Source organism: Cervus canadensis, chromosome 27 (assembly GCF_019320065.1).
Source record: "Cervus canadensis isolate Bull #8, Minnesota chromosome 27, ASM1932006v1, whole genome shotgun sequence".
Lineage (NCBI taxonomy): Eukaryota > Metazoa > Chordata > Mammalia > Artiodactyla > Cervidae > Cervus > Cervus canadensis.
In genome coordinates, this window is record NC_057412.1 from 48,659,431 (window position 1) to 48,682,325 (window position 22,895).

Sequence of the window (22,895 nt, forward strand, 5' to 3'; positions counted from 1 at the left end):
ACATTTCTGTGGATTTGGACTCAAGGTGATTTTTTTATTAAGCATATAGCTAATCACTATGCTATGCAAGCTTTATTGTGAAAAATGTTATTTCTGGCTTGAAACATATATTTAAAGTCTGGATTAAATTATAAACTGAGTGGAAGTATTTGCCCAACTGCAAAATTTGATTTTTAAATTTGATTTTCAGCATGTCTACCTAACAATATTTGAAGTGCTAAAAACACCTATCAGGGATTCTCTGGATGAAGATGACAAAAAGTATAATTTATGTAGCAAATAGAGGAGATAATAAGATAACTTCTAACTAGTATGTATAGTAGTAAATTGTAAATAACTCTCGAGAGTTAATTAGTTCTTTCTTTCTTCCTAATTTTATTCCCTACTCAGAGGAACTGACGTTAGAAGTAGAAAAGGAAGGTAAAGCAGATGGCACTGAGGGAAAAAATATGGCAGGAAATAAGCTTTTCAAAGTGGGTGTCCTCTCTCTAAAGGGGAGTTGCTGAGATGCATGTAAGACAGGATGATACATAAAGTTGGCATGAAGTTATCCTGGAAAGAGCTTAAAAGGAATTTTAGAAATACAGGTATCTCCTGCTTTCTGAAGTTCACTTTATACCACTTTGTTTTTATGAAAGACCTGCATTAATATCTGCTTATGCTAACCAAAAGAAATCTGAAGAGGATTTTTGCTTATACAAAAAAAGTTACAGGCTTACTTTGTTTTATTGCACTTTGCTTTATTGTACTTTGCAGATACTGAATTTTTCACAAATTGAAGGTTTGTGGCAACTCTGCATCACACAGATCTAGTGGCACTGTTTTCCCAATGGCATTTACTCACTTTGTTTCTGTGTTGCATTTTGGTAATTCTCAAACTTTTAATATTTCAAACTTTCAAATTATTATTATTTTGTTATTGTGATCTGTGATCAGTTATCTTTTTTTTAGGTATAGTTGATTTACAGTATTATATTATTTGGGGGTACACAACATAGTGATTCAAAATTTTTATTGGTTATACTCCATTCAAAGTTATTATAAAGTATTGGCTACATTCCCTGTGCTATATAATATATCCTTGTAGTTTATTTTACACACAGTAGTTTGTATATCTTAACCCTCTCTTCCTATGATGTCCCTCCCCACTTCCCTATCCCTATTGGTAACAACTAGTTTATCCACTATATATCTGCATCTGTTTCTATTTTGTTATTTTTATTCATTTGTTTTACTTTTTAAATTCCATATATAAGTGATAACATATAGTATTTGTCTTTCTCTGACTTTTTTCACTAGTCCTAATACTCTCTAGATACACCCATGTTGTAGCAAATGTAAAATTTCTTTTTTCTGGCTGAGTAGTATTCTGTTGTGTATATATACCATAGCATCTTTATCCATTCATCTGTTGATGGACATTTAGGTTGCTTTCATATCCTGGCTCATAAATAATGCTTCTGTGAACATTGGGGTGCATGTATAGTTTCAGATGCACATTCTCATTTTCCTTTCCTGTATGCTCAGGAGTGGAGTGGCTGTATCCTGTGGTCATTGTACTGTTGGTTTCCTGAGGAACCTCTGTACTGTTTTCTGTAGTGGCCACGCCAGCTTCCATCCCCACCAGTGGTGTGCAGTGTTCTTTTTCTCCACATCCTTGCTGACATGTATTTGTGGTCGTCTTGATCATAGCCGTTTTGCTACATGTGGGATGATCTCATTATGGTTTTGATTTGCATTTCTTTGATGATTAGCGGTGTTGAGCATCTTTTCATGTGCCTTTTGGCCACCTGTATATCTTCTTTAGAAAAATGTCTGTTCAGGTCTTCTGCCCATTATTTACCGCCTGAGCTACCAGGGAAGTCTTCTGCCCATTATTTAGTCGGGTTGTTCGGGTTTTTTTTTTTTTTTTTTAAATATTGAACTGTATGAACCATTTGTTTTGGATATTAGCCCCTTTTTAGTCATATTGTTTGCAGATATTTTCTCCCATTCAGTAAGTTATCTTCTCATTTTGGTCAGTGGTTTCCTTCGCTCTGCAAAAGTTTTTAAATTTAATTAGGTCCCATTTGTTTACTTCTGCTTTTCTTTCCCATGCTTTACGAGACAGATCCAAAAAATTAGTATTGCAATTTATGTCAAAAAGTGTTCTGCCTGAATGTTCCTCTAGGGGTTTTATAGTTTCTGGTCCTACATTTAGGTCTTTAACCCATTTTTAGTTTATTTTTACATATAATATGAGACACTATTCTAATTTCAGCCTTTTCCAGGTAGCTGTTCAGTTTTTCCTGCATCACTTACTGAAGAGACTGTCTTTTCCCCATTGCATATTCTTGTCTCCTTTGTCATAGATTAATTGACCATAAGTGTGTGAGTTTATTCCTGAGTGGCTCTTGGCTCTGTTCCTTTGATCACATGACTATTTTTGTGCCAGGACCATATTCTTTTGATTACTGTAGCTTTGTAGTACAGGTTGGAATCAGGGAGCATGATACCCTTAGCTCTCTTTTTCTCTCTCAGGATTGCTTTGACTGTTTAAGGTCTTTGAATTTCCTTACAAATTTTATAATTATTTGTTTTAGTTCTGTGAAAAATACTTTTGGTATTATGATACGGATTGCATTGAATCTGTAGATTGCTTTGGGTAGTGTGGCTGTTTTAACAGTATTAATTCTTCCAATTAGCAAACATGGAATATCTGCCCCTCACTTTAATTTATCCAGTTTTTTTCATTAGCATTATAGTTTTTCAACTACAGGGCTTTTACCTCCTTGTATTTATTCCTAGGTATTTTATTCTTTTTGATGCAGTGGTAAATGGGATTGTTTTCTTAATTTCTTTCTGATATTTCCTTGTTAGCGTAAAGAAATGTAACAAATTTCTGTATATTAATTTTGTATCCTGTGACTTCACTGAATTCATTGATGAGCTCTACTGGCTTTTTAGTGGCATTTTAGGGTTTTCTGTGTATAGTTTCATATCACCTGCAAACAGTGACAGTTTTACTTCTTCCCTTCCAATTTGGATTCTTTTTAATTCTTTTTCTTGTCCATGGCTAGGACTTCCAATATTGTGTTGAATAAAGTGGGTATCATTGTTTTGTTCTTGATCTTGGAGGAAATGCTTTCAGCTTTTCACCATTGAGTATGATGATAGCTGTAGGCTTTTTATATATGGCCTTTATTATGTTGAGGTATGCTCCCTCTGTACCCACTTTGTGGAGAAATTTTATCATAAACAGATATTAAATTTTGTCAAAAGCTTTCTCTGCATCTATTGAGACGACCATATTATTTTTGTTCTTCAGTCATTATGGTATATTACATTGAGTAATTTGTAAATATTGAACCATCTTTGCATCCCTGGGATAAATCCCACTTGAAGTGATCAGTGAGCTTTGATGTTACTATTGCAGTTGTTTTGGGATGGTACAAATCTTGCCCATATGTGATGGTGACCTTAAAAGATAAATGTGTGTATTCTGACTTCTCTACCAGTCAGGGCTCTCCTGGTGGCTGAGCTGGTAAAGAATCCGCCTGCAGTGTGGGACGGTCCCCTGGAGAAGGGAGGGGCTGCCCACTCCAGTATGCTGGCCTGGAGAATTGCATGGACTGTACAGTCCATGGGGTCACAAAGAGTCGGACACGACTGAGCGACTTTCACTCACCAGCCAGCTATTCCCTCATCTCTGTCCCTCTCCTTGGGTTTTCCTGTTCCCTGAGATGCAACAGTTGTTGAAATAGAGCAATTAATAACCTTGCAATAGCCTCTAAGTGTTCTAATGAAAGGAAGAGTTGCAGGTCTCTCACTGCAAATCAAAAGCTAGAAATTATTAAGCTTAGTGAGGAAGTTATATTGAAAGCTGTGATAGGCTGAAAGCTAGGCCTCTTGTGCCAAACACTTAGCCAAGTTGTGAATGCAAAGGAAAAGTACTTGAAGGAAATTAGAAGTGCTACTCCAGTGAACACAGGAATGATAAGAAAGTGAAACAGCCTTATTGCTGATATAGAGAAAATTTTAGTGTTCTGGATAGAATATGAAATCAGCCACAACATTCCCTTAAACTGAAGCCCAATCTAGAGGAAGGCACTTCAGTTCTGTAAAAGCTGAGAGAGGTGAGGAAACTGCAGAAGAAAAGTTTGGAGCCAGCAGAGGTTGGTTCAAGGAAAGAAGCCATCTCTCTAACTTCAGATTATAAGATGAAGCAGCAAGTGCTGATGCGGAAGCTGCAGAGAGTTATCCAGAAGACCTCACTAATATAACTGATGTAGGTGACTATACTAAACAACAGATTTTCAATGTAGTCAAAACAGCCTTCTATTGGAAGAAGATGCCATCTAGGGCTTTCATAGCTAGGGAAGAAAAATAATACCTGTCTTCAAAACTCCAGGACACAGGCTGACTCTCTTGTTGGGGGCTAATGTAGCTAGTAATTTTAAGTAGAAGCCAGTGCTCATTTACCATTCTGAAAATCCTATCAAAAAGAATTAGGATAAATCAACTCTGTCCTCTAGAAATGGAACAACATATCCTGGATGACAGCACATCTCTTTACAACATGGTTTACTAAATATTTTAAGCCTACTCTAGAGACTTACTGCTTAGAAGGAAAGATTTCTTTCAAAATACTACTGCTCATTGACAGTACATCTGGTCACCCAGGAGCGCTGATGGAAATCTACAGTGATATTAATATTGTTTTCATGCCTGCTAACACAACATCCATTCTGCAGCCTGTGGATGAAGGAGTCATTTCAACTTTCAAGTCTTATTATTTAAGAAATACATTTTGAGAGGCTTCAGTTGCCATAAATAGTGATTCCTTTGATGAATTTGGGGAAAGTCATTTGAAAACCTCTGGAAGGATTCACCTCTCTAGATGCCATTAAAAATGTTAATAATTCATGGAAAGAGGTTAAAAATATCAACATTAACAGGAGTTTGGAAGAAGATGATTCCAGCCCTCATATGACCTGATGGATTTAAGACTTCAGTTGAGGAAGTAATTGCAGATGTGGTGAAAATAGCAAGAGAACTAGAAATAGAAGTGGAGCTTGAAGATATGACTGAATTGCTACAATCTCATGATAAAACTTTAATGGGTGAAGAGTTGCTTCTTACAGATGAGCAAAGAAAGTAGTTTCCTGAGATGAAATCTACTCCTGGTGATAGTTCCATAAATACTGTTGAAATGACAACAAAGGATTAGAAGATGACATAAACTTAACTGCAGGGTTTGAGAGGACTGACTCCAGTTTTGAAAGAAGATCATTGCATGCATGCCACAGAGAAATCAGTTGTGAAAGAAAGAGTCGATCAATGAGACAAACTTTGTTGTTGTCTTATTTTAAGAAATTAGCACAGCCATTGCCACTTTTAGCAACTGTCACCTGATTAGTCAGCAGCCATCAACATCAAGGCAAGACCATCTACCACAGAAAAGACTGCAGTTTGCTGAAAACTTAGATGATGGTTAGCACTTTTAACAATAAAGTATTTTAAAATTAAATTACACACATTATTTTTTTAAGACGTAATGTTATTATCACATACTTACTTGCCTGCAATATAGTATAAACATAATATTTATATGTACCAGGAAATCCAAAAATTTGTGCGACTTGCTTTATTGCAATATTCACCTTATTGAGGTTGTCTGGAACCAAACCTTCATTACACCTAAGGTATGCCTATAATTATTTCTTCAGTTTGTATAGTTCCTTTTGGAGAAGGAAATGGCAACCCACTCCAGTGTTCTTGCCTGGAGAATCCCATGGACAGAGGGGCCTGGTGGGCTGCTGTCTTTGGGGTTGCAAAGAGTCGGACACAACTAAACAACTAACACGTACCATTTCAACTTTGGAAAGGTTTCATAGGAATGATGTACTTTTGGGTAGCTGGGGAACTTATTATACTAGATGTATTCATTATGAACAACCAAAGCTCTTTTCAATTCAGTTATTGAGGTACACTCAAGGCAGGTGTTGATAATTCTAAATTGTAGAATCAAATTGGCACTGGACATTGATCAGACAGTGAAATGCAAAAATCCTCTTGGTATGCAGACAATAAAGTAAAACAAATTAGTAAGTTTATCATAGAATCTGTGGGGAAAGAGACCAGAATTTTTTTGTAAACAAGAGATGATAGTAGAAATTAATACTGTAATTTACATGACAGTAATTGATACTCTTAGTAGAAGGGTGATATATAAGAGTAATTAATATGTTGTGTCATTGATACTACCTTTATTTAATAGGTTGCCTTTATAGTTTTATCTTAATGAAAATAAAATTTAGGGCTATTTAACTTTTCCTCCCAATTGTGATCTCCCTAGCATTTTTTTTTCCTGTAAGATTCTTAGTATATCAGTCTGCTTTCTTTTTCACATAGATTTTTCAAGAACGCTTGTAATTAGTGTCAGATTTCATAAATAAGAATTACATATACCCTGTCTTAAGATATAGCAGTAGGTACAAACTCAGCCTCAACACCCATCTCCATTATCTGAATCAGTGATTTTTGTGTGTGACTCAGTGGTTAGATAACAAAATCGATTTGGTAGGCCACAGCTATAATTTTAGAAAAGGAAAAGAGTTAGCATGAATAAAAAAATTCTAGAGTTCCTCACGCATTGTCTTAGTTTAGGCTGCTATAGCAAACCATCATAGATTGGATAGCTTAAACAAGATTTTTGTTTTTCACAGTTCTGGAGGCTGAGAAATTCAAGATCAAGGTGCTAGCCAATTCAGTGTCTGGTGAAGGCCCTCTTAACATGCGGACAGTTACCTTTTTGCTATATTATCACATGTTAAAGAAAGAGAGTGAGTGAGCATGCACAAGCAAGCAAGCTACCTCTCTGATCTCTTCTTATAATGGCACTGATCCTGTCATGAAGGCTCCACATTATCTAAACCTAATTACCTCCCCATGGCCATACGTCCAATTACCATCACATTGAGGGTTAGGGCTTCAATGGAAGAATTTCGGAGGCACACAAGCATGTAGTCCGTAACACACATAATGAGTAAAGTTTGTTTCATGGAACTTATATTTCAGTTTTATGCTTGTGTATAAAAATAGCTGTGTAAGTGCATTTAAGTCATAATGTAAAGTATATTTATTTTGGTTGTGGTCAGAAAGCTTGGTGTTGACGGTGATGTAGTCACTAAGTTGTGTCCAACCCTTGTGACCCCATGGACTCTAGCCTGCTGGGCTCCTCTATCCATGAGATTTCCCAGGCAAGAATACTAGAGTGGGGTGCCGTGCCCTTCTTCAGGGGGTCGTCCCAACCCATGGATCAAACCCACGTCTCCTGCACTGCAGGCATATTCTTTACGTTTGAACCACCATGGATCCCCCCAAAACTTGAGAAATGTCTAAATTCCGTTAGATCACTGTACTATACCAACATAGTTAATACCTAATACTAATTCTTGATGTTATTTTTCAGAATAAGGAATCAAAAGAAGAGCAAGTGTAAGTATTTATTTTATTTTAAAGTTTTTCTTAGTCCTTTCAAGTGTGCTTTAACCAGTATGACACAACCTTGCTTTGGTACAGAGTCTCAGAATATGGTAATATTCTTAAGAGAAGAAAAGACAGTTTTTTAATCTTAATAAGTTGTCAGGTTTTTTTAATTGAAAATGGCAGTTAAAATATCACTTGTTTTGGGAGAATAGAATCTCTTACCATTTTTCTGTGTGGCTACTCAAGAGTCATCCCATGCTAACTGCTTTATTCAAGGACTAAATTTGGTTCCAGCATAAAGTCTTTTAAAATACAGTCTAGATTATAGTTAGCCAAATGTAGACGAAATAAAACTTAACCTTAAAGACAGATTATCTTTTGTCTCAGTAACCCCTTTTACAAAAAGAGTTTCATGTGGTTTGCTTTGTTTAATTAACCTAAGATGTTTTGTTTCTTTTTTTATAATCCCAGTTGTTAACTGTGAATTTTGAACCTTTACTGGACACCTTTTAATGTCTAAAGATAATTGTGAGCTATATTCTCCAGCAACATGATTAATGACAGTGCAGTTGAGGAAGGAAGTAGGGGAGACATTCCATGAAGAGATCATTATACCCACCAAAAGTTTTGTTAACTGAAAAGCAGTAGCTATAGAGAACTCTCTGTAAGGACATACTTATCTTTAAAATGGTAACAAGAACATACTTTGTTAGCTTTAAAGCATCTTGCAGTTGATATTTTCTCATTGATAATGGACATGATCCACTTGGTACATTAATAGTTTATCATCCAAGATGGGTTTTCACTTTCTCTGTCAACAAGTTGAGCCACTAAACTGATAGTGTGTGTGTGTCTTTTCAAGGTTATATCTGTTGTTGTTCAATCACTAAGTCTTGTCCTACTCTTTGTGACCCCGTGGACTGCAGCACACCGGGCTTCCCTGTCCTTCACTGTCTCCCAGAGTTTGCTCAAATTCATGACCATTGAGTTGGTGAGGGTATCTAACCATGTCATCTTCTGCTGCCCTTTTCTCCTTTTGCCTTTAATCTTTCCCAGCATCTGGACCTTTGCCAATGAGTTGGCTCTTCACATCAAGTGGGCCCAAGTATTGGAGCTTCCACTTCAGCATCAGTCCTTCCAAAGAACATTCAGGGTTGATTTTCTTTAGGTTTGACTGATTTGATCTTCTTGAAGTCCAAGGGACCATCAATGGTCTTCCTCAGCACCGCGGTTTGAAAACATCAATTCTTCGGCACTCAGCCTTCTTTATGGTCCTAGTCTCACATTCTTATATGACTACTGGAAAAACCACAGCTTTGACTATACAGACCTTTGTCGGCAAATTCACGTCTCTGCTTTCTAATATGCTGTCTAGGGTTGTCATAACTTTCCTTCCAAGGAGCAAACATCTTTTAATTTAATGCCTACAGTCACTGTACTGTCTGCAGTGATTTTTGAGCCCAAGAAAATAAAGTCTGAAAAAAAAAAAAAAGAAAAGAAAGTCTGTCACGGCTTTCACTTTCCTCCCTTCTATTTGCCATGAAGTGATGTAACCAGATGCAATGATCTTACTTTTTTGAATGTTGAGTTTTAAGCCAACTTTTTCACTCTTCTCTTTCACCCTCATCAAGAGGCTCTTTAGTTCCTCTCACTTTCTGCCATTAGGGTGGTATTATCTGCATATCTGAGGTCACTGGTATTTCTCCTGGCAGTCTTGATTCCAGGTAATCATTCATCCAGCCTGGCATTTCACATGATATACTCTGCACATAAGTTAAATAAGCAGGGTGACAATATACAGCCTTGACGTACTCCTTTCCCAATTTTGAATCAGTTCCATGTCCAGTTCTAACTTAATTCTTGGCATACAGGTTTCTCAGGAGACAGGAAAGGTGGTCTGATATTCCCATCTCTTTAAGAATTTTCCATAGCTGTTGTGATCCATACAGTCAAAGACGTTAGCATCATAAATGAAGCAGAAGTAGATGTTTTTCTTCAACTCCCTTGCTTTCTCCATGATCAAATAATCTGGCCCCTCTGCCTCTTTGAAATCCAGCTTGTGCATCTGGTAGTTCCCAGTTCACATACCGCTGAAGCCTAGCTTGAAGGATTGTGAGCATAACCTTGCTGGTATGTGAAGTGAGCACAACTGTGCAGTAATTTGAGCATTCTTTGGCATTGCCCTTCTTTGGGATTGGAATGAAGACTTAACCTTTTCCAGTCCTCTGGCCACTACTAAGCTTTCCAAATTTGCTAACATATCGAGTGTAGCATTTTAACAGCATCGTCTTTTAGGATTTTAAATAGCTCAGCTGAAATTATGTCACCTCCACTAGCTTTGTTTCTAGTAATGCTTCCTAAAGCCCACTTGATTTCACACTCCTAGATGTCTGGCTCTAGGTGAGTGATCATACCATCATGGTTATCTGGGTCATTAAGACCTTTTTTGTGTAGTTTTTCTGTGTATTCTTGCCACCATCTCTTAATCTCTTCTGCTTCTGTTAAATCTTTATCATTTCTATCCTTTATCATGTCCATCCTTACATGAAAATTTCCCTTAATATCTCCAATTTTCTTGAAGAGATATCTAGGCTTTCCCATTATATTGTCTTCCTCCATTTCTTTGCATTGTTCATTTAAGAAGGCCTTCTTACCTCTCTTTGCTATTCTCTGGAACTCTGCAGTTGAGTCTGTCTTTCCCTTTCTCCCTTGCCTTTTACTTCTCTTCTTTCCTCAGCTGAAAGCCTCCTCAGACAACACTTTGTCTTCTTGCATATCTTTTTCTTTGGGGTGGTTTGGTCATGGCCTCCAGTAGTGTTATAAACCTCTGTTCATAGTTCTTTAGGCACTCCAGATCTAACCCCTTGAATCTTTCCATCACTTCCACTGTATAATCATAAGGGATGATTTAGGTCATACCTGAATGGCCTCATGGTTTTCCCTACTTTCTTCAATTTAAGACTGAATTTGGCAATAAGGAGCTCATGAACTGAGCCACAGTCAGCTCCAGGTCTTGTTTTTACTGACTGTATAGAGCTTCTTCATCTTTGCTGCAAAAAACATAATTAGTTTGATTTCATTATTGACCATCTGGTGATGTCCATGTGTGGAGTTGTCTTTTGGGTTGTTGGAAAAGAGTGTTTGCTATGACCAGTGAAAAAGTAAGTTTATGTCTAGATACCATAAATGTAAATTATTAAAGAATGAAACAGTATAATCAGTCATTTTGCTTATTTTGACTTACACCATAGACCCAAACCTGGATGATCATCAGATCACCCAGGGAACTTTGTTTTAAATGAAGAATTTCCAAAACACACAAAAGTAAAGAGAATAATAACAATATATCTACATTAGTAGGTATACCTATCATCCTGATTTTACAGTTTTCATTGTTTTTCCACATTTGCTTCATTCTTCCCTTCCCATTTATTTTTTGAGTGTTTTCAGTCTCAAAACTGTATAACCTTATCTATACATGCTTCAGTTTGCATCTCTTTAATAGAAGAATATTTTCCTATATTATCACAATACTATTATCATACTTTAAAAATCTAGAAGTAACCTTTTCTAGCTTTTCAAAAGTATAAATTCGTATTTTTGCATCTGTTGTGGTTTCAGGAAGAATATAAATTTTAAAAAACTGTTGAAGTAATATGGAAAACTGAGTTTTGGAACTGTGGTCTAAACAAGTAATTTATTTCATTGAACTTTTCAAAATGTTTGAGTTAGTCTAGAATACTTCAGTGATATGTAATGACTTCTATAGTGTTTTACAAGTTATTCTATAAGCATAATATGTCCTTTTTTCTAGATCTAGATCTTATTGACCTAAAATAAGTACTAATGCATCTGTTTTCTTTCCATTCGCTAATAAAGTCAAGTAATTTATATCATGCTATATGTAAAAGTACTATTTCTAGTTATTATTCAGTAAGATTAGGAAGGAAATTCATAGCTACTAAATAGTAGGACAACTGAAATGATACTAGTATGCATTTAAATTTTAGACATAGGTATAAAAATGAGTTAATTGCCATTGTACTTATAATATTTCCTTTCTTTACTCAGTGGTTTCTAGTTACTGAAATTCATTATCACTACAGTTTTTTTTTTTTTTAATCTTGTTACAAAAAAAAAACCCTGTTACAAAAGAAACCTCCATCTTAAATCTGCTTTATGTATGTTGCTATTCAGAGCCCTCTATTTAAATGTACATGAGACCTAAGCACTGAAGTTGATTAAACCAACCTGCCTGTCAGGAATGCTGTAATGATTAAATAATATAGCAGATTTGGAAATGCTTGTCAATATTTCCCAAAGTATTGTTTCTCAAAGTAACTGATGTTAATAGTTATAACTTGGAAAATGAACTCCATGGTCTCATAATTCTTAGAAGCACTACTATGAACAGAACAGGTACCTCAATTGAGTACTATCTCAAATATGCTAAAATTCACTGTGAGTCTCCAAAAGAAATACATGGCATCGGCACTGTCCAAACTTTGAACCTTTCTGATCTAAGCATCTCATGAGACCAGTACAATATTAATTTGGGAAACAATGGCTTAGATGAAAAACACTATACACTTATAAAAGGTTACATTGGTTATGTCACCACTATAGCCCAAGTATGATAGGAAAGGAAGAGCAGCTGAAGAAAGAACAAGCAAATCTGTATGCAATCAGTAGATTTATGAAAGATGATGCAAGCAATATTCACGAAGATTCTACGACTGAAGACAAGTCCTATAGTCTGGATGAATTGCATATTCTGGACATGATAGAGCAGGTAAGCCTGATTGGAGAGGGTACAGCCCTGCCTTCCTTCTTCCAGAATAATTGGTAACCATTTTCTCGCCATGACTGTTTGAACATCTTATTAACCTAGTGTTTTACGTTGTGTGTGTGAGGAAAAAGAAAAAGTAGGAAAGGAGGGACGGAGGGATGGCTGACATAAAAAAGAACTCTAGGAACTAGAAACTCTTCAATTTAGTCCTCAAACCATTTCCTGGCTTTAAGTATTGGGCAGAGTTGATTACAAATGCATACCTTATAAAGAGTTTTCAAATAACACAAGAAAGAAAAAATACCTTAGCATAATCTCATTGGATTAAATTTCATTAGGAAAATAGCTTTATAAAACAAAGCTACTTTCATTTTTTAGATAATTAAACTTGTTACAATGAAACAGTTTAGACAATTAAACTGTTACAATGAAATATCTACAAAAATATTAATAACAGCACTTTTTTGGGTTCCTTTCCTGTTAGCAGTCAGTACTGGGGATGACATACATATATGAAGGTGCACATGAACATATTCTATGTGCTCAACAGAGCACTTAGTTAGACAAAACTGTGAAAGCTTTTTTTTTTTTTTTTTGAAAAAACCACAGGATTTACTACCCATGAGAATTTTATACTGTGATAATTTTATGATAACCTGTTCCAGGGTTTAAGTATAATAATATATAGTATATAATATCAATAATATTGATTGTCTAAGGAAACAGTACAAATGATTCTCTGACTGATAGTACATTAGTATGATTGTCATATCTTTCTGTCTCCTTTCCAATTAAAATACATAAAACTTAACTGAAATGACATATTCTAGGCTTTGGATGTCACACTAAAGTTTAAATGTGGGGTCTTTAGTTTTCATTCAACAGCTATGAGAACTCAAAGACAGAATCAAAATGTCACATACATTTTGAAAAATGTTTATTCATTCATTTATTTAAAAGGCACTTAGCACCTACATTGTGTCAAGAGGTATGCCAAGATATGGTCCCCGTGATGATAGTGTTTATAATCCAGTGGAGAAATTAAACATTAATCTAAGGTGATAATTTCTAAGGTAATAATTAGGTACTTGAGCAATCAAGATTGCCTGAGTTAGAATTCTGGCTCTTTCACTTACTGTGTGACCTTGGGCAAGTTACCTAGTTTTATCATCTCTAAAACAGGCATATCGAGTACCTAGTTCACATGATCTTGTGACAACAAAAGCATTACGAAAAAAACTTAAAAATGGTGATCTTGCAGATAGCATTACCCAGTAGTAGCGGCAGTAGACTGCTGGTAGTAACTCTGGTATTGCTCAGTGAGTGCTGTAATTGGAGAGAGGGAGATTGATTTAAATTAATCAGAGAATGATGTTTGCATTGAAAGCTATAATGCATGAGTTAGCAACTTAAATACTCACTAAATAACAAAAATAGTAGTGCTTTTCCTTTAAATAGCTGTGCTTTTTTTTTAAAGTTACTTATTTATTTTGTGTGTGCTGGTCTTCTTGCTGCGAGGGTCTCTCTGTAGTTGCGGCGGGTGGGGGCTGCCCTCCGGTGGCGGATGCGTGCTTCTCCCTGCGGCGGCTTCTCTGGCCGTGGAGCGCAGGCTCCGCAGTTGGCACAGAGGCTTAGCTGCTCCACAGCGTGTAGGATCTTCCAGGAGAGGGACTGAACCCGTGGCAACCACCGAGCCACCCGCGGTGGAAGCCCCCTAACTGCTTTTTTAAAGAGAAAAATGAAGCATTCGTATTTCATTTGCTCAATAGGGCTCAACCAACAAGGTCACTGCAGAGCATGGAGGAACCAAGGAGGAGCTCGCTCGACGACGGCGGCTTTGTGAGCTGCACTGCCAGTGTGAAGTGAGTACTTCTGCCCTTAGATCTGAGGCACGTTAGAGATAGTTTGTGATGAAGACTCCAATTTTTTCTTTAAATTTCTGAAGACTTGAACAAAATTCGTTGAAATAATATTTTTCATTAATCAGGATTTCAAAAGACAGCTAAAAACCGTGACTTTGTGGTGGCAAGAAAACCAAATGCAGATTAAAAAGAAAGATAAAATCATCGAATCTCTTAACCAGCAAGTGGCTTTTGGAATCAGTAAGATGTCCAAGTAAGTGCACATTCGCTGATAGAAGAAAATCCTGTGTTAAAAGATAATCCCTATGTAGCCACTGGGTGGCAGTGTGACTGCACATTAGGAACTCCCAACCACAAGGACTGCACCTGCTTAAAACTCCACTGCGTGTTTGCCTTGCCAGCTGCACTGAGAAATAAGCAACTGCTCACTCTATGTCAAGCTTTTCACATATTGGCTGGATAAGTGTGAAGATAATAGAATCACATGAGAACAATAATTAACTTTCAGGTCATGACTCTCATTTGTAAAAATATGACTAATGATTGGCTAGTTTATAGCATATAAGAATTACATTCCTCAGACATCACTGGCTCACTTTTATACTTTTTAATGTTGGTTTCTGAGAGTATTTGTGTTTTAAGCACAAGATATTGAAAACAAATCAAATTCCTGGAGAATCTTTTCTCCCCTATCAATCTCATATCTCCTACAGCCTTACGTATTAAATGCCTAAGACTAAAAATTCTGATTTAATATGGAAAGTTAGTATCCTGCTCCATTCTTTTTAATCTAGCCACTGCCTCAAACCACTATCGGGTGAAATAGTAGTATAATTTGTAACATATTATTTTGATAAAACAGTGATACCACAAAATACCAGTCATTCATGATGTCTGATTTGAAATCCACTGCAGTTGCTAGACTGCTAATAAGGAAAATGGGTTCTAGGGAGAACCTCGGTGTAAGGAACCCATGACACCAACTGGAAAATTGGACAAATACTTGACACAGATTTTGGTCTTAAATTTTCTCCCACATAACATATCATTCAACCTGAAGGGGTTTTAAGGAAGAACGGATGCCATACCTCTGGCAACATGATGTCACTTGCAGACACTTTCAGGCTTGTGGACATGAGAACTAAACTGGCTGACATCACTTAAGAAACCACACTTTAGGATTCCAAACTTTGTCTTTTAGCCTGGAAGATAATGACCAACCCATGAATATGTTACATAGCATCAGAGATCAGAAAAGCAATGCCATCCATGCAGCTGCCTTTCTCCTTCACTATCTGAGATATTCCTCTTCAATTCTGATACCTTATCCAGTGTAAGCAACCAGTTATAAAAAGCTGAGTCCATCAAATTCTCTAATCAAGTATTCTCATGAAAAATTCTAGCTTGTGTGTTCATTGTGTGAGGACATCAAACATTTATCAGGTTCCCATGGTGTGCAAACAATTATGTAAGGACATGTAAAAGATGCCAAGGCATATCAGATATTAACTGTGAGCTTGTGGAAAATATAGATTAATATGAGAGGATTAAAATTACATATAATAGAGGGACCACCACTTCACCAACATGTAGTAGCTTCTTGACTTGCAAATCCTCCTTAAAACTATAACACCCTGGATAGAGCACAATGAACATAGGAAGACTCTGAAAGATGGAAGAAGAAAGGTGACTGTCTAGAAACCTTGGAACCTGAAGAATGATGTGAGAGTGATTTTTCTTACTGCCGTCCATGTATATTAGACAGGGCCCTGCAGAAACCTCCAACATGGAGTTGCTAGTAAGCACAGGGGAGGGGGGCACTAAAGCACCAAGAAAAGTCTGTTCCCTTTAACCAAACGATGAGGGAAAGGAAGATAGAATAACATGGAACCTTTCTGGCACTACACGTTTACTTCAGCCAAACCCCAGTAGCCCCACACCACCCCGGACACAGGTGCTGCACTCCGACAAAAGATGGACATGCTCGGTCCCTCCTCAGCTACAAACAGAATTGTTCTGACTGTTAATGACAACTGATTTCTAACATCTTATGGCATTCTTTCTTCTTAGATTACAGCGTCAGAGCCATGCTAAAGATAATGAAATCAAGAACCTTAAAGAGCAACTTTCTATGAAAAGGTAACAAACAGCTGGTCCTACAGTAGACTACTGTCAGAGACTAGGGCTTGTGAGTTCTCTTCTCTTTATTGCAATCGTTACCACTGTCTGTGACTGCTTTATGAAACCAGCTAAGTTTTGTTCTGATTCGTATATTTTTTCATAATTGTTGTTTTGAGATCTAATTCATATAGAATAAGATTCACCCTGTTAAAGTACACAATTACTTGGTTTTTAGTATATTCACAAAGGATTATAACCATCACCACTATCCAATTCCAGGACATTTTTATCACCCTCAAAAGAAACTCTGGATCCATTAGAAATCACTGATTCTCTTTTCCTCCAGCTTCTGGGAACCACTAGTCTTTTTTTTTTTGGTCTGGACATTTCATATAAATGGAGTCATATAATACATGGCCTCTTGTGATTAACTTCTTTCACTTAACATGGTGTTTTCAAGGTTCATCCATATTGTAGCAGGTATCTGTACTCATTCCTTTTTTATGGACAAATAATATTCCATTATATGGATATACCACATTTTTCATCAGTTGATGAACATTTTGTTTGTTTCCAGTTTTTGACTATTATCAGTAATGCTGTTACGAATACTTGTTTTTTTTTTTGTTAAGAATATTTGTATACAAATTTTTGTGTGGATATACGCTTTTAGTTCTCTTGGGTATATACCTAAAAGTAGACTCGCTAAGACATGCAGTAAGCTCTGTGTTTAACTTTTGGAGGAACTGCCAAACTGTCTTCTAAGTGACTGTACCATTTTACAATCCCACCAGCCATGTGAGTATTTTGATTCTCTACATTCTCACCAATACTTAGGTTATCTGTTTTGGTTTCACCCATCATAGTATTTGTGAAGTGGTATGTATCATTGTGGGTTTTATTTGCATTTTCCTAATAATTATCTTTTCATGTGCTTACTGTCTATTTGTGTATCTGCTTGGAGAAATGTCCCTTTACTTCCTTTGAATATTTTTAATATCAGATTGTTTCTCTTTTACTGGGCTTCCCTAGTAGCTAAGTTGGTAAAGAATCTGCCTGCAATGCAGGAGACCCGGGTTCAATCTCTGAGTCAGGGAGATCCCCTGGAGAAGAAAATGGCAACCCACTCAGTACTCTTTCCTGGAGAATTCCGTGGACAGAGGAGCCAGGCAGGCTCTAGTCCATGGGATTGCAGAGTCGGACATGACCGTGTGACTGACTTCCACTTTCGCTTTTTAAACTATTGACTTTTAAGAGTTCTTTGTATATTCTGGATACAAGTTCCTTGTCAGATTTTTAAATGTTTTCAAATACATGATTTTCAAATATTTTCTTCCATTCTGTGGGTTGTGTTTTTACTTCCTTGATGATGTCCTTTGAAGCACAGTTAATTTTGATGAAATCCAATTTATTTTTTTCTCTCATAGGCAGAATTTTCACAGCATTCAATGGCATTATAATTCATTTTTGTTGACTCTTTCCATATTTTATAATTTTTCCCCTCAAAATACTCTGGCCTTAATGGATATTAACAACATATTGTTTTATCAAGCTCCTTATAAATGTTTGTCAGGTATTGTTAGGTATTCTAGCATCCAGATGTTTCTAATAATAAAACATTGAGGAAAGCCTTGTGAAAAAATTCCTATTACAATGCTGTATGTCCAATTAAATGCTTTCATTGGGAACATAATTTGGTATGTATGGTCTAGAGTTCTGGGGCTCAAGTGTAGGAAGTTGAAACGGGTTAGGAAAAAGAGAAACCTCATAGGTAGCCATTTTCCATAATGTCCTTCATAAATAATGTCCTTATCAGTATCTCCTCCTCTCTTTCTCAGCCTATAGGAATTGTTTTCATTCTGAGGTACTGAATATGAGCACTGAGATAACCAGTAAAATATTTTAATACACTCATGTAGCTTTATTACAGGGGTGGTTGCTATTGTTATCACATAAAAAGGCTTGTAGAAACTTCATTTGATGTAAACTTTGTTAATAATAGCTTATACTTACTTAGTACTTAATATGTGCCAGATGCAAGTACTTTATATATATTATCTGAATGAATGTTTCACAACTCTTTGAGGTAAGTAATATAATTTTCTCCATTTTTCTATGTGAGGAAACTGAGGTATAGAGAAGTAACTTCTTCATGGTTTCACATTTAATAAGTTGTGAAGGTCAGATTCATCTTCAGACAGCTTGATTTCAGAGTCAAGTTTTAAACCATAACCTCTGTACTGACAGAACCTGCCGCACTCAACGATAGTAAAGGATAACCCTGAGGGTTGAGCAGTGTCTCTTATTGCTTCCATGTGCCTATACTTTTCAGGAAATCATTCCCTGTTCATTGAATAGCTTGTGTCTGTGCGCCTCCCGAGTGAAGTGGGAGAGTCTGACCTTGCTGCAATGTTACTGACTCTTTAATTATCATATATTTCAGATCTCAGTGGGAAATGGAGAAGCATAATCTGGAAAGCACGATTAAAACATACTTAAACAAACTGAATGCAGAAACTAGCAGGGCTTTAACAGCTGAGGTAAAAAAAAAAAAGAGAGAGATGGAGTTGGGGAGGGAAGTTTTACTTGTGTACTAGTATACTAAAGAATTTTGAAAAGATTGTTTTTTGAATAAACAGAATTAAGACATCTTAGGACCAGCCAGAAAAACGCAGTTCAAATTCTTGTGCTTTTTTTTTTTTTTTGACTCATTGGCATTTTGTATGTTTACTTGAAGGTTGATGATCTTATGTTGTTTTCCCCCAAATGACTCCCAAGAAATTGGTTTGCTTCAGTAAATATAGCATACTGATCTTGGAAAATTCTCATCAAACTAGGTGACTGAGCCAAATGTCTAAGAATAATATTTCACTGCTGCTATAATAAATCCTTTCTTTACTGTTTAAATGTATAAATATTTCAAAACCACACACACACACCATACATTCCAGTCAAAAACTAACTTACCTCTTCCCCTAGAAAGTCATCCAGTCCTCCTGAGTTATTTTTGAACACCACAGCTAGGATTTCTCAAAAGAAATGTGATTTTATGTATGTGTGTAATTTTTATTTGTAGATAACCAATAAAATTCAAATTTTTGGAGAGCTCATTGACATTAAAATCATCACAAACCTTCTCACCTTTGTCATGGGTAAGGTCTATTTTTAACAGAGTACTCTGAAACACAGAGCTCAACAATCTAGGGTTGATATCTGCACCAAAAATCCCTGCAGAGTGATGTATTGGAGTATTAAATTTAACTGGGGAAAGAAAACAACCTCAGATTACCTTAAGAACTCAAGTTTGTACACTTTTTCACTGCTTTTAATTGGAAAGTTTCTACTTCGATTATTAATTTTAGAAACACTTAATGCTGTCCAAGAGTATAGTAAGCTACTTTCAGTGAATATTGAGTGATCCATAGAAAAAAACAAAGGCCAAATGGCCATGTGTCAATAATACTTGGAGAGACATCAGACTAGATGACCTCCAAGCCCCATTTGGGCGGCACAGTCCTATATGGTCTCATTGTTTTCTTACTCCTTCATCAATTAAAAAAAAAAATCAAATAGCAGGACCTTTTTTGAGTGTTCTTAAACTTTGCTGCATAATCTGAGAGCTTTTAAAAACCCCATTTACCAGGCTGCCCCTAGAATCAATTACATTAGAATCTCTGGAACCAAAGCACCATTTTTTAAAGTTTCTGAGATGATTCCATTGCATATGGAAGTTTGAAAACTAATGTTCTAAAATGTTTACCAACCACATAACTTTTGAATAAAAATAGTAGAACTTCAGGATTGAACAGAGAGCTTTAATGTGTTATGGTTAGGAAAGAAGCTCAGTTGCTATTAGAAGAGATTTTTTAAAATAGCTTTAAATTTACTTGAAATGTTTGAAGAAAAATGTGTTCCTCTATAAGGGCACCTTTCACGTCTTTCTCTTTCTCTCACAACTGTGTAGGTGTATTTCCTACAGTGTCGTAGAGATTTTGGTTTGCTGCACCTGGAGCAGACTGAGAAGGAGTGCCTCGGCCAGCTTGCCAGGGCGACTCACATGGCGGCAAGGTAGCCTCCCACTCCCTGATGTGTCTGCAGCTCTGAGGTCGCACAGGCGGCTCCACGGTCGGACATAACCTGTGCTGTGGTTTACATATATGACATCAGAATCTTTGGAATGAGGGAGCCATTTTTTTTAAACCTCAGATGTCGTTTAATCACTTTGAGCTTTTACTCTGTTGCTCCTGTGTAGCACGGAGCAGGCTATTAAGTGCAGTAATAGCTGCCAGCAGATTTCCCCTTCCTCTACAAGGAAGCAGACCAGAAGTCTCGGTCAGAGACATGCACAACAGATAGAACCTTCTGAAAGGCCACATGAAATCTCTCTTCTAGAGATACCAGACCCTAAACACCTTAAGCTGTTTTACTTAAGCCATTTGGTGGGCTGCTTGGCAGAGCTGCTGTGTCTGTGCAATTTATACATTTTATAGAGACAGCAATCTATAATTCATCCTTGCAAAGGAGGTACTTTGTGATTTACCTTTTTGTAGGGAATATCTTTTTCTAATTTACAAGACAGCCTTATAGGCCAACCATGGCCCTGTGATGTCAGGTTAATGTGAAAATGGTCCAAAACCTGCTTCCAGGCTGAGTCAACACCTTTGAGATTGCTCGTGCGCTGATGCACATGTCACATGTGCCAGTGCACTTCAGTCGTGTCCCATGACTCTGCCCTGTAGCCCGCCTGGCTCCTCTGTCCATGGGATTCTCCAGGCAAGAGTACTGGGGTGGGTTGCCATCCCCTCCTCCAGGGGATCTTCCCGACCCAGGGATCGAACCTGCGTCTCTTACATCTTCTGCATTGGCAGGCGGGTTCTTTACCCACCTGGGAAACCAAACTAGGTGGCTAGGGCAATTTCCCTACTTGGTCTTCTTTGCCTGCCTTCTTCAGTCGAGGGGTTCCTGTACAAAGGTTTTATAGTATGTCCTAAAAAATATTGCCAAGATAGAAAAAAACTTAGTGTTCTGGAAGCAGAGGTTATATCCACTGTTTAAAAAAGAAATCTTGTCTTTGTTTCCTAGTCTTTTCTTAAAACTTTTAATAACAAGTCCTTTCATAAACTTTCTTTCCATTTGAGGCAACTGGTGATAGAGGTAATTTTGTTGTTGTTTTATTTACATAAATATTAGAGAACATAATAGAAACTTTGGGAAATCTAAGTGACATATACAAAGAACTTTCTCTTGTGTTTCCATTTTTGTACCAGCAACCTAAAATCACTTCAGTTAAAGGCTGCTGTAGACAGTTGGAATGCCATTGTGACAGATGTTAGAAACAAGATTGCATTCCTCAGGGTAAGTCATCAAGTATTTAGAGTAAATTGACTCAATGGTGTAGATGGTATACACTTAAAATAAATCTAATATTAAAAACAATTGGAAGAAGAGCTATGACAAACCTGGTGGTGGTTTAGTCAGAAAGTCATGTCTGACTCTTGTGACCTCATGGACAGTAGCTTGCCAGCTCCTCTGTCTATGGGATTCTCCAGGCAAGAATACTGGGGTGGGTTGCCATGTCCTTCTCCAGGGGATCTTCTGGACCCAGAAATCTAACCTGGGTCTCCTGCATTGCGGGCAGATTCTTTACTGACTGAACTATGAGGGAAGCCCTGGACAGTGTATTAAAAAGAGACATCACTTTGCTAACAAAGGTCCATATAGTCAAAGTTATGATTTTTCCAGTAGCCTTGTACGGATGTGAGAGCTGGGCCGTAAAGAAGGCTAAGCACTGAAGAATTGATGCTTTCGAACTGTGGTGCTGGAGAAGACTCTTAAGAGTCACTTGGACATCAAGGAGAGCAAATCAGTCAATTCTAAAGGAAATCAACCCTGAATGTTCATTGGAAAGACTGATGCTGAAGCTGAAGTTCCAATATTTTGGCCACCTGTTTTGAAGAGTCTACTCATTGGAAAAGACCCTGATGCTGGGAAAGATTGAGGGCAGGGGGTGAAGGGGACGACAGAGGATGAGATGGTTGGATGGCATCACCAACTCAATGGACGTGAGTTTGAGCAAACTCTGGGAGATTATGAAGGACAGAGGAGCCTGGCATGCTGCAGTCCATGGGGTCACAAAGAGTTGGACATGACTGAATGACAACAGAAATTTAAGGAAAACATGTTTTTTCATTGCAGTTATTACAGTATCCCTTTTTGAGGTTTGATTACTTCCATGTAGTTGGTTGTAGATCTCATCCTAACTCTAACATGTCTTCTTTCAGGTTCTTGGTTTAGTAAATGGTACATGCAAAAATTGTGCCTCACACTTAATTTTCCTAGAATTCCAAAGCTAACTGTGCTCCAATCATAAGTGAATGTTTTAACTTTATCTGAGTAATTATGTGTTTATAGAATTAAAAAGAAGGCCAAGAATACCTGTATTCGTTTTTAATGTTAAACTTTTTATGTAGTAATAATTACTCCCTAATGCAAAGTAATAAACTCTTAGTTATTCATATAATAGAATTAGAACTGTGCTAAAGGTAATCTGTGAAGAGATAAACCACTGAATATTTATTAGTTTATTCATTTGTTTTTAGAATAATTTCACATTTATATCTTAAAGATATATAATGTTGATTGTTTTGTGATTC

The 22,895-nt window shown here is 36.8% G+C and overlaps 1 protein-coding gene across 10 annotated transcripts in view; it reads left to right on the plus strand.

Annotated features, from left to right (window-relative positions):
• Positions 1-22,895, plus strand: part of DZIP3 (DAZ interacting zinc finger protein 3) — a 110,176-nt gene that overhangs the window by 72,129 nt on the left and 15,152 nt on the right. For 9 of the 10 annotated variants that reach the window (XM_043448611.1, XM_043448604.1, XM_043448610.1 and 6 more), the window contains 8 exons: positions 7,454-7,479; positions 12,097-12,262; positions 14,029-14,121; positions 14,247-14,374; positions 16,192-16,260; positions 18,686-18,782; positions 20,207-20,310; positions 21,510-21,597. In XM_043448611.1, the coding sequence (XP_043304546.1) occupies positions 7,454-7,479; positions 12,097-12,262; positions 14,029-14,121; positions 14,247-14,374; positions 16,192-16,260; positions 18,686-18,782; positions 20,207-20,310; positions 21,510-21,597 (771 nt within the window). The remainder of the gene's footprint in view (positions 1-7,453; positions 7,480-12,096; positions 12,263-14,028; positions 14,122-14,246; positions 14,375-16,191; positions 16,261-18,685; positions 18,783-20,206; positions 20,311-21,509; positions 21,598-22,895) is intronic. The other variant, XM_043448608.1, reaches the window with a different exon arrangement.